Source organism: Epinephelus moara, chromosome 17 (genome assembly GCF_006386435.1).
Source record: "Epinephelus moara isolate mb chromosome 17, YSFRI_EMoa_1.0, whole genome shotgun sequence".
In the NCBI taxonomy this organism is placed as follows: domain Eukaryota; kingdom Metazoa; phylum Chordata; class Actinopteri; order Perciformes; family Serranidae; genus Epinephelus; species Epinephelus moara.
This window is the reverse complement of record NC_065522.1, coordinates 8,433,363-8,446,407: the sequence shown is the minus strand read 5'-3', so window position 1 is coordinate 8,446,407 and position 13,045 is coordinate 8,433,363. Positions and strand designations below refer to the sequence as shown.

At 40.2% G+C, this 13,045-nt stretch overlaps 1 protein-coding gene across 2 annotated transcripts in view; it reads right to left on the bottom strand.

Moving 5' to 3' along the window:
- Nucleotides 1-13,045, bottom strand: part of dock11 (dedicator of cytokinesis 11) — a 97,855-nt gene that overhangs the window by 1,915 nt on the left and 82,895 nt on the right. For both annotated transcript variants that reach the window (XM_050067065.1, XM_050067066.1), the window contains 9 exons: nucleotides 12,696-12,753; nucleotides 11,581-11,687; nucleotides 11,004-11,126; nucleotides 10,414-10,527; nucleotides 7,604-7,750; nucleotides 6,945-7,155; nucleotides 6,058-6,248; nucleotides 4,513-4,613; nucleotides 4,211-4,349 (listed from right to left, as the gene is read on the bottom strand). In XM_050067065.1, the coding sequence (XP_049923022.1) occupies nucleotides 4,211-4,349; nucleotides 4,513-4,613; nucleotides 6,058-6,248; nucleotides 6,945-7,155; nucleotides 7,604-7,750; nucleotides 10,414-10,527; nucleotides 11,004-11,126; nucleotides 11,581-11,687; nucleotides 12,696-12,753 (1,191 nt within the window). The remainder of the gene's footprint in view (nucleotides 1-4,210; nucleotides 4,350-4,512; nucleotides 4,614-6,057; nucleotides 6,249-6,944; nucleotides 7,156-7,603; nucleotides 7,751-10,413; nucleotides 10,528-11,003; nucleotides 11,127-11,580; nucleotides 11,688-12,695; nucleotides 12,754-13,045) is intronic.

Genomic DNA, 13,045 nt, shown 5'->3' with positions numbered 1-13,045 from the left:
GTCCTGTGTGAAACGCAGTTATCACCATGTTGCTCCGCCATGTTTCTATAGTAGTCCAGAATGGACAAACCAAACACTAGCTCTAGAAAGGGCCATTCGCATTTAAGTGTTGACCACCATAGTTAGAAGCCCCACACACTTTTCCTTTAACAAAGTATTTTTTTGTTCTTTAAACCTAACAAAGTTCTTTCTTTCCTTAAACCTAACCCAAATGAGACTGTTTCATGTTGATGATGTATTTGAAACTGTGTCAGTTGGTAACAGACTTCATTGGCATTGTTTTTGTGTTACCAGCATGTAATTTAAACATTTCATGCCCACCACCATGTAATGCGTTGTTAGGAGACTGTGTCATGTATTTCTGTGAGACTGTGATGAACATAAAGCATTCACAAATGATTCTTTGTTGCTGTATTTAAACTTGTGCTGCCCATGTAACACATGCTATTTTTTTTAAGAACTCCTCAGTGTTTCTCGGATGTCTTAGATTCAGAAGTCTGACTCCAAATGTGGCTCATTGTGTTTATATAACCACTTACTAAACACCAAACAGCTGCTGCTGCAGCAGGAGGCAAAAATGCACATGCAGAAGAATAGAAGAGAGCAGTAAATATCAAGACCTAAAGGGTGATACAGGCTGGATCACATTTGTATATATTATTTTATTGGATTCATTTTGTTGCACTTCTGTAAGAAATGATAACTTTAACTCATCTGGGCCAGGACACTTAATGATGCCATGCAGGCCACACTTAGAATACCCAGAGGGGACGACTTGATCTGGCTGATGCCAGCAACTGCAGGCGTGACTGCAAACACCTTGCTTGACATGCGACACCATACTGAGGATGATTTAGTGACACACTGTCCTCTGGAGCACAACTCAGTCATTCAGTTGGAAAGCAAATGTCAGAAATGTTTGCTCAGCTATCTGGCATCATGCTTAACTCACATCAAAGGCCACTTTTATGAATCATGAGTTTTTATTAACATGATAAAAACATGTTTGTAAGTAGGGCTGTAGTGAATAGTTCGAGGCTTCATTCATTGACATTTGAATTCTAAATCAACAACTGAATCCTGCACACCTTTTTTTCATGTCTACTCATTCTGTTTAAACCTGGTATCTCTGCACAGTTACAGATAAAGATTAGACGACACTAATATTTTTAGTATCATACTGTCTGTAGATTTAGAATTAGGATTGTTTTCAACGCGTGTGATCCAAACTTTTCCAATAACTTTTTATCCAATGAAATATTCTGCTTCAATCCATATCTGTTTGCATTTAAAAGTCAAAACTTTCACTGCTATCAAAACTGTTTGTCCTCCTGCTTGCTGCACAGAAAGGGAGGCACACAGCTATATTAGCAGGCAGTCCAGCACCAGTCTAGCAGCACCATCAATTATATTTATGCGTTAAAGAAAGAAAGAAAGTTGATTCTCTTTATGAAAACTGAGAATTTTGTTTGATGGACATTCAAAGCTTCATTCAAAAACCTTAAGAGAAGCCTCATATTAAAAAAATAAATAAAAAATGACACTCGGTGCAGCCCTAGTGAGAAGTTAGAAAGTCATTCTTCTTCTGATAAAGGCCACAAGCTGAAATGCATTCATCTTCAATATAGCTTTTCTTCATACGGCTAGGCTAAATGTTGCTGAAGTTTCCGTTTAGACTTGGAAGAAGGAAAGATTAGGCTAGAAATCCTCACTGTGCTTGTCAACAGTACATGCATTTACTTGAAGGGATATCTGAAATGCAACATTCCTGAACATATAATTCAACTGGGGGACAGCACGGTGATGCAATGGTTAGCACTGTTGCTGGCATGCCCTGTTTCTTGCCCAGTGTCAGCTGGGAGCCCCACACCCTTTAGAGGAAGCAGTTACAGATGAGAGATTCAACTGTTTCATTTTCAGCTGTCATTCTAGCTTTTTTCTGCTATTTCACCATCCTAGTGTTTTGTCATTTCTGAATCACCGTAGTCAACAGTTAATAAGCCCACTTCAGTATAACACCGACCGACAGCAACATCCTGCACTGAATCTGCTGCTGATTTAAACAGATTATTCTTCATCCAATCCGTTCAAAACATATACTTCTTTCATTTCTTGAGGACCGAATGCTTCTTCTAGTTTACAACCACACTGCATGACGTGACTGATGGCACAAACATCCCGGTTTGTTTAGGAATAACTGAGGTAGCAGCAGGTCTATTACCAGGATGTAGTTTTTGCATGTGTGGTCATGCAAATATTCTGAACCTTACTAGGACATGACTGTGCATGTAAATATCATTAAATCGATGGCATGTCATGTGTGTTGTTTTCTCTGGTGCCAGCGTTCTCCCGCATCTACAAAGTAAAGACCTTTTCTTGTCTCAGAGTGATTCGACAAGTTTGTCAAAGGCGGATTTAACAGCTGCCAAATGTTTACCACATCTGCCAAAAACCCTTTCATCTACGGAATGCCGTGTTGAAATCTTTTCATTTTAATGCACTTGATTTTCCATTATATTGCTGCATGATTCTTTCTCATTCATTCTCACTCACTCCATTTCTATAATATCTCCATTTTGATTGCTGTTTCACCGATGACTGTATATAGATAACCTATGCATTCAACCATAAAATGTCTGGAGGGAATTAACTAAAGAGGTGCAAATTCAGAGTTAATGACTATCAAAAGGACAAAAAGACAAGCGCAGCTTTAAACACACTTCATGATCACATTACCTGTTTTTCCTTAAAGCTAAGGCCAGCACAATGGAGAGAAAAGGGCAGACCAGTTAGTTTGGTTAATCAGAGAAGCTAAAATAATATCAAATGTCAGCAGGCACATGAGGTGTCTCCTTAAAAAATGATTGCAACATGATATCACAGCACATACAGACAAGCTCCCCAGATTCTGAGCTGGCAGCCCTTCACACACTACTGTAGGGTAGTGTGAGTCACCTACTGTCAAAGATTTTAGGAACAGGGCAGATGAGTGGGTGACATTTAGAATGATTGTTCCAGGAAATGTTCAAAAGGAAATTTAGTTTCAAATTATTCCTGGACATTAAATTAAAGCTTCCTGTTGCAACTCATTATGACTCACTCCAAGTCTGATGACGATTAATGTTAAACATTAATGAAGACGTATAAGTGAGTTCTTCTATTTTTGACAGCCACAAATACATTATGGTGGCTGCTGTGGGGTGTTGAAAACTTCTAGAAACATTAGCCCAGCGTCTTTATGAAACCAGGCTTATATTTCTGAAACGTAACCAGCAGGGTTTATGGGGTGGTGATGACTGTCTGTGCCAGTAATGATGCCCACATAAAAATGGATCACTAAGGTTTACAGCTTGTTGCTTTATATGGCTCCATTGTAAACTATGCACAAAAATAAAACACAGCGTAAAGAACTTTAACCTTGCTGCTGCTCAAGGAAATTATGGCTACAAGTAAATAATAGTCACTCATTAAGAATTATTACAAAACAGCTTTCTCTGTGTAGTTGTCTGTAGAGTAAACATAGCAGTGGACACCAGAATTCCAAAACAAACTATTATTTGTATGTTTGGGTAGCTTGATTTGGCTCAGTTTCCATTGTTTGTACTTAACAGATACCACACGTGACTCACAGTGGATGATAATCTCATTAGCATGCCTTTATATGGAGCATGACTGGCTACAAGTGCAACATTAATTGGTTTTGGCTATGCTAGTTGGGATCGCTCCACCCTTTACTAAAAAAAAAACAACAAAAGACAACAACAACACATATTTTAACAACACATATACTTTTGGTTTTAATTTTTTTTGTCCAGATTGTGAGATATCTGATGTCTCCATGGCCTCTAAATCCAGCACAAGAAAGGTTGAAAGAGTTTTGTTTGTGATGCCCTTAGCACTGAAAAAAAAAAAAGCCTTTTTATAGTGGTTGACGATCTCTGACCCTTTCAGAAAGGCGCTGGTGATGTCATATCGCTCCTGTAGCTATGCTACTGCTACAACAAAGACAGGAAAGCCTAGAGGGCTGAAAGAGCAGCATGCAGTTCGGAGCTGCAGGTTCAACATTTATGTTGCTGTTGAATTTTCTAAATGTTATTTTGTAATCCTGAACGTGAGAGCGAAAGGGTGTGTGTCTAGGTGTGATTAGGTATGAGGCGTGGTCCCAGCAAAAAAAGATTTCACTCCCAACAGAATATTTTAGTAAGATTACCTGCTCGTGGATGATGTCAGATAGCTCCTTTACCATTTCCTTAAAGTTGGCCTTCAGTCCCTCATGGTACTCAAACTGGTCCTCTTTGATCAGACGCTCGTTTATGTCCAGAGCTATACTGCAAGCCTGGACAAAACGCCTGCAATTATCAAAAATAAAATGACAAACTTAATTGCAGACTTAGATGGTATTTATATAATCACATAAAAACTGCTTCAGAAAATAGATAAAAAGTGATAAAATTGTCATTTAGAAATGAGGAAGACGGAGGAGCTCAGCCATTTAATCAGGAAAAAGGGTACCTAAAAATGTCCTTCAGTTCTTTGACTTTCTTGTTGCCAGACTGGTTGGATTTACTGTCATCCAAGAATGCTCTGGCGTACGCCATGGGACCTGCATTCACCTGCAACAAAACAAACCCAGACGTGTTAAGCATTCTTTTTCTCTGATCAGTGCACAGATAGAGATCAGTATGTACCATTCGTGCTCTCACATGGCACTAAAACTGTGGTAAATGATATTATTGTAATTTTGAGACCATATTATGCCACTGATATAATGATGGTATAAAAGAATAATCATGCAAAACACCATTTTAAAGAGCATGAACTTTAAATTCACAAGAATATTTAGACATTACAATTGGGATATGAAAAACATATTTACCATATTTTAATGTGGCCAACGAAAAACAAAACCAATTGATGCCTCTTGCTACTAGGAAACAACTTAGCAAAGCTCAAGGAACACCACAGTTACCCCCATAATCCAGTTGCTTTGCTGCAGTCAGCTCCCGTGGATAGACGGCTTGGGAGCTGGGTGGTTTGCTGGTGTTTTACAGAGTGGAGGAAGAAATTGCTGAAAGGATCAACTACAAACCATGTATTTTTTGGTACTCTGCTAGAGGTTGGCAAGCTAACAACTATCAGAACTGTGCCTCTTCCACTTAAAAAGTGCAGCTGCAGGCTACTGCTAAGCTACACTGATTCATCTTTTAGGTGGTGTTTATTGTTGCGAAAGTAGGCAGGGGTGGCTAAAATGTTGGTGACATTCTCATGTGAACAAACGTGCATGCAAACACAACAGGCAATATCAAGGTAATGGACATATATCAATAGCTAAGTCAATAATGTAATTATCAAGACAGGCCTAGATGAGAGGTTCGTGCTTGTGGCAGTGCGAGATGTAAACATTATTGTATTCTTAGCTAGCTCAGTGGTGCTAGGTGAACTAGCAGCAAGAAACATGCATGTTTCCTTAAATGTGTTTATATTATTATTATATCAGTGGCATAAAATGGTCTCAAAATGACAATAATATCATTTATTTCTGGGACAGTACATCATCCAACAAAAGTATTTATGGTGACAGGCCTACTCTCATCTATGAGTAGCTGCACACTTCCTTCTCAGTGGTGATACATTTGGTGGATGTAGCTTGTAAGAAAGACAACAGATCCCACATGAAAATGCTCATAACAAGGTCTGTGGATTATCTTGAGTAACTGGGTCATGATTTCTGGAAAGAGACACTGTGATTGAGTTTTACATTGGTATTTTTTTGAGTGCCATCTAGTTCCGTTATACCAGAGAGAAGGCAAACATCTCTACGGCCGAGATCTCCAACACTCTGCAACTGACATCAAAACAATGAATACCACGAATACGTAATTTTGATTCTAGGGTCCAGTTTTACACAACAACAGTAGCTCATGTTTCTTCTTCACACAAATTTAATGTCTTGTCAAATTTGACAAACATAAATAAACAGGAAAAAAGTGACTGATCTGCCATGCAGCAGTTTTTATTTGTCACTGAGCTGTGTCTCTCAGTGACTGAAACCTTTACCTGCACAGAGACACAGCCCTGCAGTTTGAGCTGCAGCTGGATCATGTCCACCTCCTGGCTGGAGCAGAGTTTGGTCAGCTCTGCTGTTCGCGCCTTCATCTCATCTATGGCCACGTCTACCGGCTTTAGCTCCACCTGCTTCTCCCCCACCACCTCTACGCGCTTCTTCACATAGGGAAAGGCGTTGGCAGCTGGAGATAAGACAGCAGGAAACGCTGGTTGGCTCATTTATGCAAAAATAACAAACTGCCAGGAAAAATAAACAACGTGTACTTCTCTGAAAGGCCATCTATAGGCGTCCCAGTTGCGTGCAACAAATGAGATGTGACGACAAAAACACACAGTGTAAGTGTTTTTGCAGCTTACTGTAGCAACACTATATTTGTTTTGATGTCACATAAAACAAGCAGCAGAATGACCCAAAGCATCTGTTGTTTTTTTCTGCTCTTTAGTGTGTACAGTTCGGCTGTGTATTCTAACAATTGTATGTTCATAATTAGAACTACATGTACTGGGTTGATGAGAAAGCATAACATGGCTTGAGGGTGCTAATCCCACAATAACAGAAGCTAAAGATACTTAATACGGTGTGGCTGGAGGGATCCTAATATCCAGCTGACCCCTGCTACAGTAACCAGCTGTTTTAATACTGCCATTTAGTGATCAAAGCAAACAATGGGTAGGCAAATATGATTTGTTGCTGCTCCCGTCCACAGCAGTACATTACATAACATCCATGTCAGACTCCAGCCTGCCTCTCCAAACTGGGCCATATAACCCCAATTCAAAATCCCTTTAATGTAGTGTAGTTTATCATATAAGATACTGTGTGCCTTTTTCATGTTACGCATGGTGATTTTTTTTGTGAATGAGTGTGTTTCAAGTACTTGTGAGCACACTCCTCCTCTTGCACTGCTCCTCCACCCCGCCGTGTTTTTTGCCTGACAGCGTGTAGGGTGTCTCGAACACAAAGCGGTTGATGTTGTGGCACTTCTCAAAGTCAGTCTTCTTCTCCGGCGCCTCCTTCTCCTCAAAGTACGGCTTGACGAACGTCACCTGGATGTAGGCGAACTTGGCATCCAGGTCTTTCGGGTTTACCTGTGCGAAAGCAATAAGCTTTAATAAAGTATAATTGCTAAGTACTACCTGTAAGAGAGCCAAGTGAAATAATTGAGGGCTGCACTGGATGAGCTTTGTCTTGTTGAAAGATTGCTGAGGAATACTGTCAGCATCATCCAAAACCAACCTTAACTTTTTTTTTTTTTTTTTAAACTTTCCTCTTCTTCTAACACTTGGCTGCTACTACATGTCCCGCCTCATCAACCTCCACTGACTCGCAATAAAAGCAAAGAAATCAGTTTTCAACTTGTCAAATGGGACCTTTTAGTGACTTAAATTATATTTTCTAAAGAAACACAAGAGCAGGGCTCCAGTGCCAAAGGACTTATTTTAATTTCTGACTGCCATTCCAAGTCAGAAACCACACATTACGACTATTTCTTCCAAACATCTCCAACCTTTTTATTCCACCATTTATGTACTTCACCTTGTTTGAGTCCTGAATTATTTTGACGTTTTCTGCCCCAAACTTTTCCCCGTAGAGCATCAGCAGCCGCTGAGAGATTTCGGAGAGGCCAGTGAGTTTGGGCTCTTTGTAAATATATTCCTTCCCGTCCTCTTCCTCAAAGAAGCCCTGAAGAAAATACACATGTTCATTAAATAAATAAAAGGAGAGACAGTCTGTCTGAAGTGTGCTAGGAGTAATGTGCAAAACAACAAGTTTGGATAAGTACTGAGTCTTAAAATGTTGTTTTCCTCTGTGTTTCTCAATAAAACTTAACTCTAAGTGCCAACACCATCATAATGATGGCTTGATGTGGCTTCTTTTCTGTTGTTTTTGTCATCTGCACAAGTAAGATGCACAACATGCACCACATCTTGCTTAACTGCCATTTGCTGACTAAGCATGTCCTGAGTATGTCTGCTTCCTTCTAACATCACTGCAGCTGGTTGCTTTAATTGATTACATCCACAGTGGTCGGCCTGCTTGTTGCCATGTTATCACAACACTGTAAATGTAACCTTTGCACAGTGAGAATAGTTATGTTGCGCTTGGTTACATTTTATTTGTGTAGTTAAAGTTTTCACAAACGTGTCCAACACTGCAAAGAATCTTGATGAACACAAATGAATTGAGGCATGTTGGGGCAGCCATTCTTTCTGCGTCACGATGGCTAGGCATTTACTGTGAGATCCAATACACAGCTGGTGCAGATTGTATCACATTACATTTGCTGTTTATTCATTTAAATAATACTGAACATCCTTCTTTGTATTTGTACAGTTGCACCAACATTACTGGAATTTCTGCCTCAGTCTGCCAAAACAAAACAGAGCCACACAATGCCCATTTGTACTTCTAACTGTAGGACCACGTTAAAAGAAGCCCCACACACCAATAATACACTGTCTTTAAATTGTTTTTCTACTTTCTCTTAAAGTGGAAAGCTGAATTCCTTACACACTACACTCCTTTTCATGCGACTCTACTTTTGGCTTAACAGGTTGAAATATAGCCAACAGAGCATGTTCGCACCGTCAGTGTTGCCACTGACAGGTTTGGACTGCTATTTTTAGTGTCTAACATTGCTGAAAGGATCCCTACAGAGGTTGACCTTTTTGTTAAAGAGTAAGATCCTTCATGTTTAACCAAAACAGCCCCAAAATCCCCAAAATCTTAAAATCAGTATTAATTTTACTGTGTATAGAGCCAGCATTTTCACATCTTACTGGTTGAATTAAGGGTTTATTTAAACCAGAGCTAGTGATTGTTGGAACAGTTAAAGGCAAACCAAGATGATTTTTGTGGGTTTCAATCGGATGGTGGGAGGAAGAGAATACCAGAGTTTTGGGGTAGCGATAGAGAAAAGCCCTGTCCCTCAAACCTGTCCCTCAGTGTCTGTCACACTCATGACAGACAGAAGTCTTTGGTCAGACAGTCTTACTCAGACGGTTCTTACCCTTTAACAAAAAGGTCTATCTCTGTTAGGATCCTTTCTATAATCTTGTCAGACACCTAGAATAACAGTCTGAGCCTGTCAGTGGCAAAAACAAGCATTTCTAGTGTATGCAAACTGACGGTGCATATTTACGCAAATACACTGCAGCATGTTTCCCAGCAGCCTTGCTCAATACTAGACTGATTTCAAAAACTGTTAGTCATATAGACACAACATGTGACTTGGTGCAATACATGGGAGGTTCATGCGATCCCCCACTAACCCAGCTCCACTTGTACAGACTTGTGCCCCGACCAACTTATAGGAGTCACCACCACAGCAACAAGAAAAATGATCTCTCACAGGCTTCCCACTCACAAACAACACCAGAGGTAACTAGAACTGTCAGATGAGAAGCTTTTTCTAATCAGTGAATATAATGTAATGTGTATGGTATTTTGGGAGAAATTAGGTCTTGGATATGCTCTCAGCAAGTCTAAAGGACCAAGATAGTTTTTAGCACAACATCAAGCAGATGATTATTTGGTAATTTTCTGAAAAAAACTGCAGTGTTAATGCTCAGCTATTCAAAACGAAAAAACAAAGGTTTAATACAGTTATAGCAGGGATATCAGGTACAGTACTGAACTAAAAAAAAAAAACAATGGGGATTTTTACCACCATCTGTAATCTACAACTGCTTTATTCTGTATAAAAGCCTTCTCCTTCACTTTTGTCACTTTATGTGTGACATCTTGGGTATGGATATACACACTTCATAAATACCAAGTTCCATTCTCCTTGCTACTAGATAGCTATCATTTTTCACTACATTTCAAAGCTTTCTGGCAAAGGTGAGAGTTCACTTTTACTTCCTGAAATGCTTTTTATAGTTGCGATATCATGTGATACAGTAGAATAACTTATATTTAGCATGCAATCCTATAAACGGAGAGGAGAATGAGTCATCACCACACCTATTCGATCTAAATTCCAAGTTGCCCAACCCTACTGCGTGCAGCATAGCACTGTATGCCTCAGGTGTACTGTGTGCTAGTCATTAGTGTGAATATTCACTGAGCATCCAAACCAATTCTTCTGACAGCCTTTTGAGTAATTCCAACTTCTACCTATGACACCGTTACAGTTTAGCTTCAAGCTTTTCTGGCAATGTATTTCAGCTCTAAGATTCTTTAGGTGATGCAGTTCAGCTACCAATTTTACAATTCAGCTTCCAATCAGCAATGCTTTGCAATTTCAGCTGTCAGCATTCACACACATTTTCCTTAGGATTGCATTTTCTATTTACAATTGCACTTAAAACAAAAGACACCTTGGAGCTGCTTGTTGACCTCACCTGTCCGTAAAAAGCCACTCTGAAGTATGTCCCGAGCAGCCTGCGGCCTGACTGTATCACCTCCATTATCTTATTGTAGGCTCTGTGCAGAGTGTCGTACAGTCGGCTTAGTTTCTGGAGAAATAAAATAGATGATATAAGTTTATTTTCTGATTGTTAATTTAGTGGAGTAACTAAGCAGTGCATGAAGGAACAAGCCAAGAAATCTTGAGAGACATCTCAGTTTCACATGAGATAATTATGTGGCTTCTTCCTCGTGGGAAAGGTAGTAAATTATGTAAGTAAAGTAGCTGCTTTCATGTTCCCTCGGGCAATCTAGCATTTTCACCTGCTGGCAACCAGCATAAAATGAGATGAAGAGACAATAACAGTCGTGCGAGTGTGAGTGTACAAGTCTAAGAAGCCAAGATGCTAACTGATGATTGGAAAATTAACAGGGTAAACTTTACACGCAACTGTCTCTACAAAACAAGTCCTTACATAGGTGTGAATACTGGACCGTCATACCCATGGGGACGTGGATGAATCACTTTGCTGCATGGTTACGAACTAATGATACCTGTTTGAGTGTAGGGGTGTTGTTACAGTACCTCGTACTCATGACGCTTCTCATAGATGGGGATGATGAGTTTGGCAATGTGCGTGATGAGCTCATATCGTTCGGCTTTCCACAGGGCCTCCACACAGACCTCTAGGTGTTCCACCAGGACTTCCTAAAAAGGGGTCAAAAGGGAATAAGAGTTCTCTTTCTAGAGTATAGAGTCATCAGATCGAAAATTCAAGCCCTAATATTTTATCTTGGGATTTAAATTATTTTAGTACTACTGCTGATACAATAATCAAGTTACAGTATCAATTATTTGAGAAACAGAAACAATGAAAAGTTCTCAAATGTTAAATCTCATCTAAACATAAGCAGGACGTCACCTTCATTTAACAATCTAAAACAGTCAAGGTCAAGGCCAGCTTTCTGTACTTGACAGTTTTTGATATTCAGTGCTACAGCCAAATTTTGATAACTACCAAATAAAAGTATTGAGTTAAGATCCCAGGCCTATTTAGGATGAAAACGTAGAATTTAATGGTAATCAAGCCAGTTGTTGATGTAAAACCAGGACATCTGGATTAACTAAGTTATGTTTTTCACTTCATAAATCTTGGCCACACCTCAGTGTAATAGACGTCCTGCATTCCGGTGTCTTCCCTCATGGCAGCTTCCTCTTCAATATTCAAGGTAATCTTCTTAAAAGCTGCAAGGCCGCTGGGGAACAACTCTAACAAACAAACAGCAAAGATAAGGTAAAAAAAAAAAACCTGGCACACACACACACGTACAAAAGATAATACTGTATTTCATGTATGTGAGTTCTGAGGTTGCAACAGGTGCAGCACACTGGCGCTCCAAATAAGGCAACTGAAAATCTTGGGGTGGCACACCAAAACCAAAAGCTATGACTGAATTACAGAAATCTGCCAGCCTCCAATTATGTGCTCTGAGGTGGGCCAGCAATTGTATAAATGTGGCCTCCACTTTGGGGCACCACTGGTGCAGCATCTCAACAACTGGCTCTAAATACAATAACAACTCTAGAAAATCCACATGGCAGTCAGTGTCAGTCATGACAAAATAGGAGGAAGGAGGAAGTGGTGTATAAAGACACACGTCACAGTCAGAAAGATAAAATATTCCTTCATGCCTGGTAGTTTGCGACAACCTGATGTTAAATGACATAATAAAAGCAGACACACAGCATACAAAGTGCTGCTGGTTTAGGCGCCAAACAAATTTTTGAGAGATAAGCGTTTGCTGTCAACTAACTGTTGCACCATGAAAATGACCATGACAAAAACAAGAACAGCATTGTGATACTTTGTTTGTCCTGGATGTCACTGGTGTAATAGTATGAGTCTGCAGTGTGTTTGCATGCTGTTTCTAACAACAGTTAGCAAACAAGCTGGCATGTGTTTTATCTCCAGTGCTGACAAATCTTCCTGGAGGAGCAGACTGCTGTATAAAGAGCATGCATGTTTGCTGTTGAAGATCAGGTGCATTGTACAGCTGCATGCGGTCACATTCTCAGAGTGACAGTTAAGACTGTAATTTAACTCTCTATATGTGGTAACGGTTTGGCATGAGCAAATATTTTTCTTGATGAGTCAATCAATAGGACCTTGAAAACACTGCACACACTGCTTGGTGTTCAATGACAGTGTATGTGTGGGCCATAAATGGAGGTAAAAACATTGTTTGCATGTGTGTGTAGATGTGCAGAGGATCTTACTTTTCCTGTGCAGGTATTCTGCAACCAGCGCAGCCACATGAACATAACACATGGCAGCCTGTGGGGACAACAAACACCAGTAGATTTAGTGAACATTTCTTTAGCAGAGACACAAGACAGAGGGCTCTAGTTTCGCAGACCGGGCGAGGCGGGGGCGCAGCGCACCTGCGCTTCGCCAACTGGGTGTGGCCAGGTGGATTTTGCAAGTTTGGCACACCGTGCGCCCTGGCGCAGCTACTCCTCTTTCCCACCTCCGTCCCTCCTACCTGCGCAAGTCAGAAAGAGGGAGGAGAGAAGGTGTGGAGTGGGTTTTACACACATCACACCAATCAAATGAGCCCCTCTCCTCG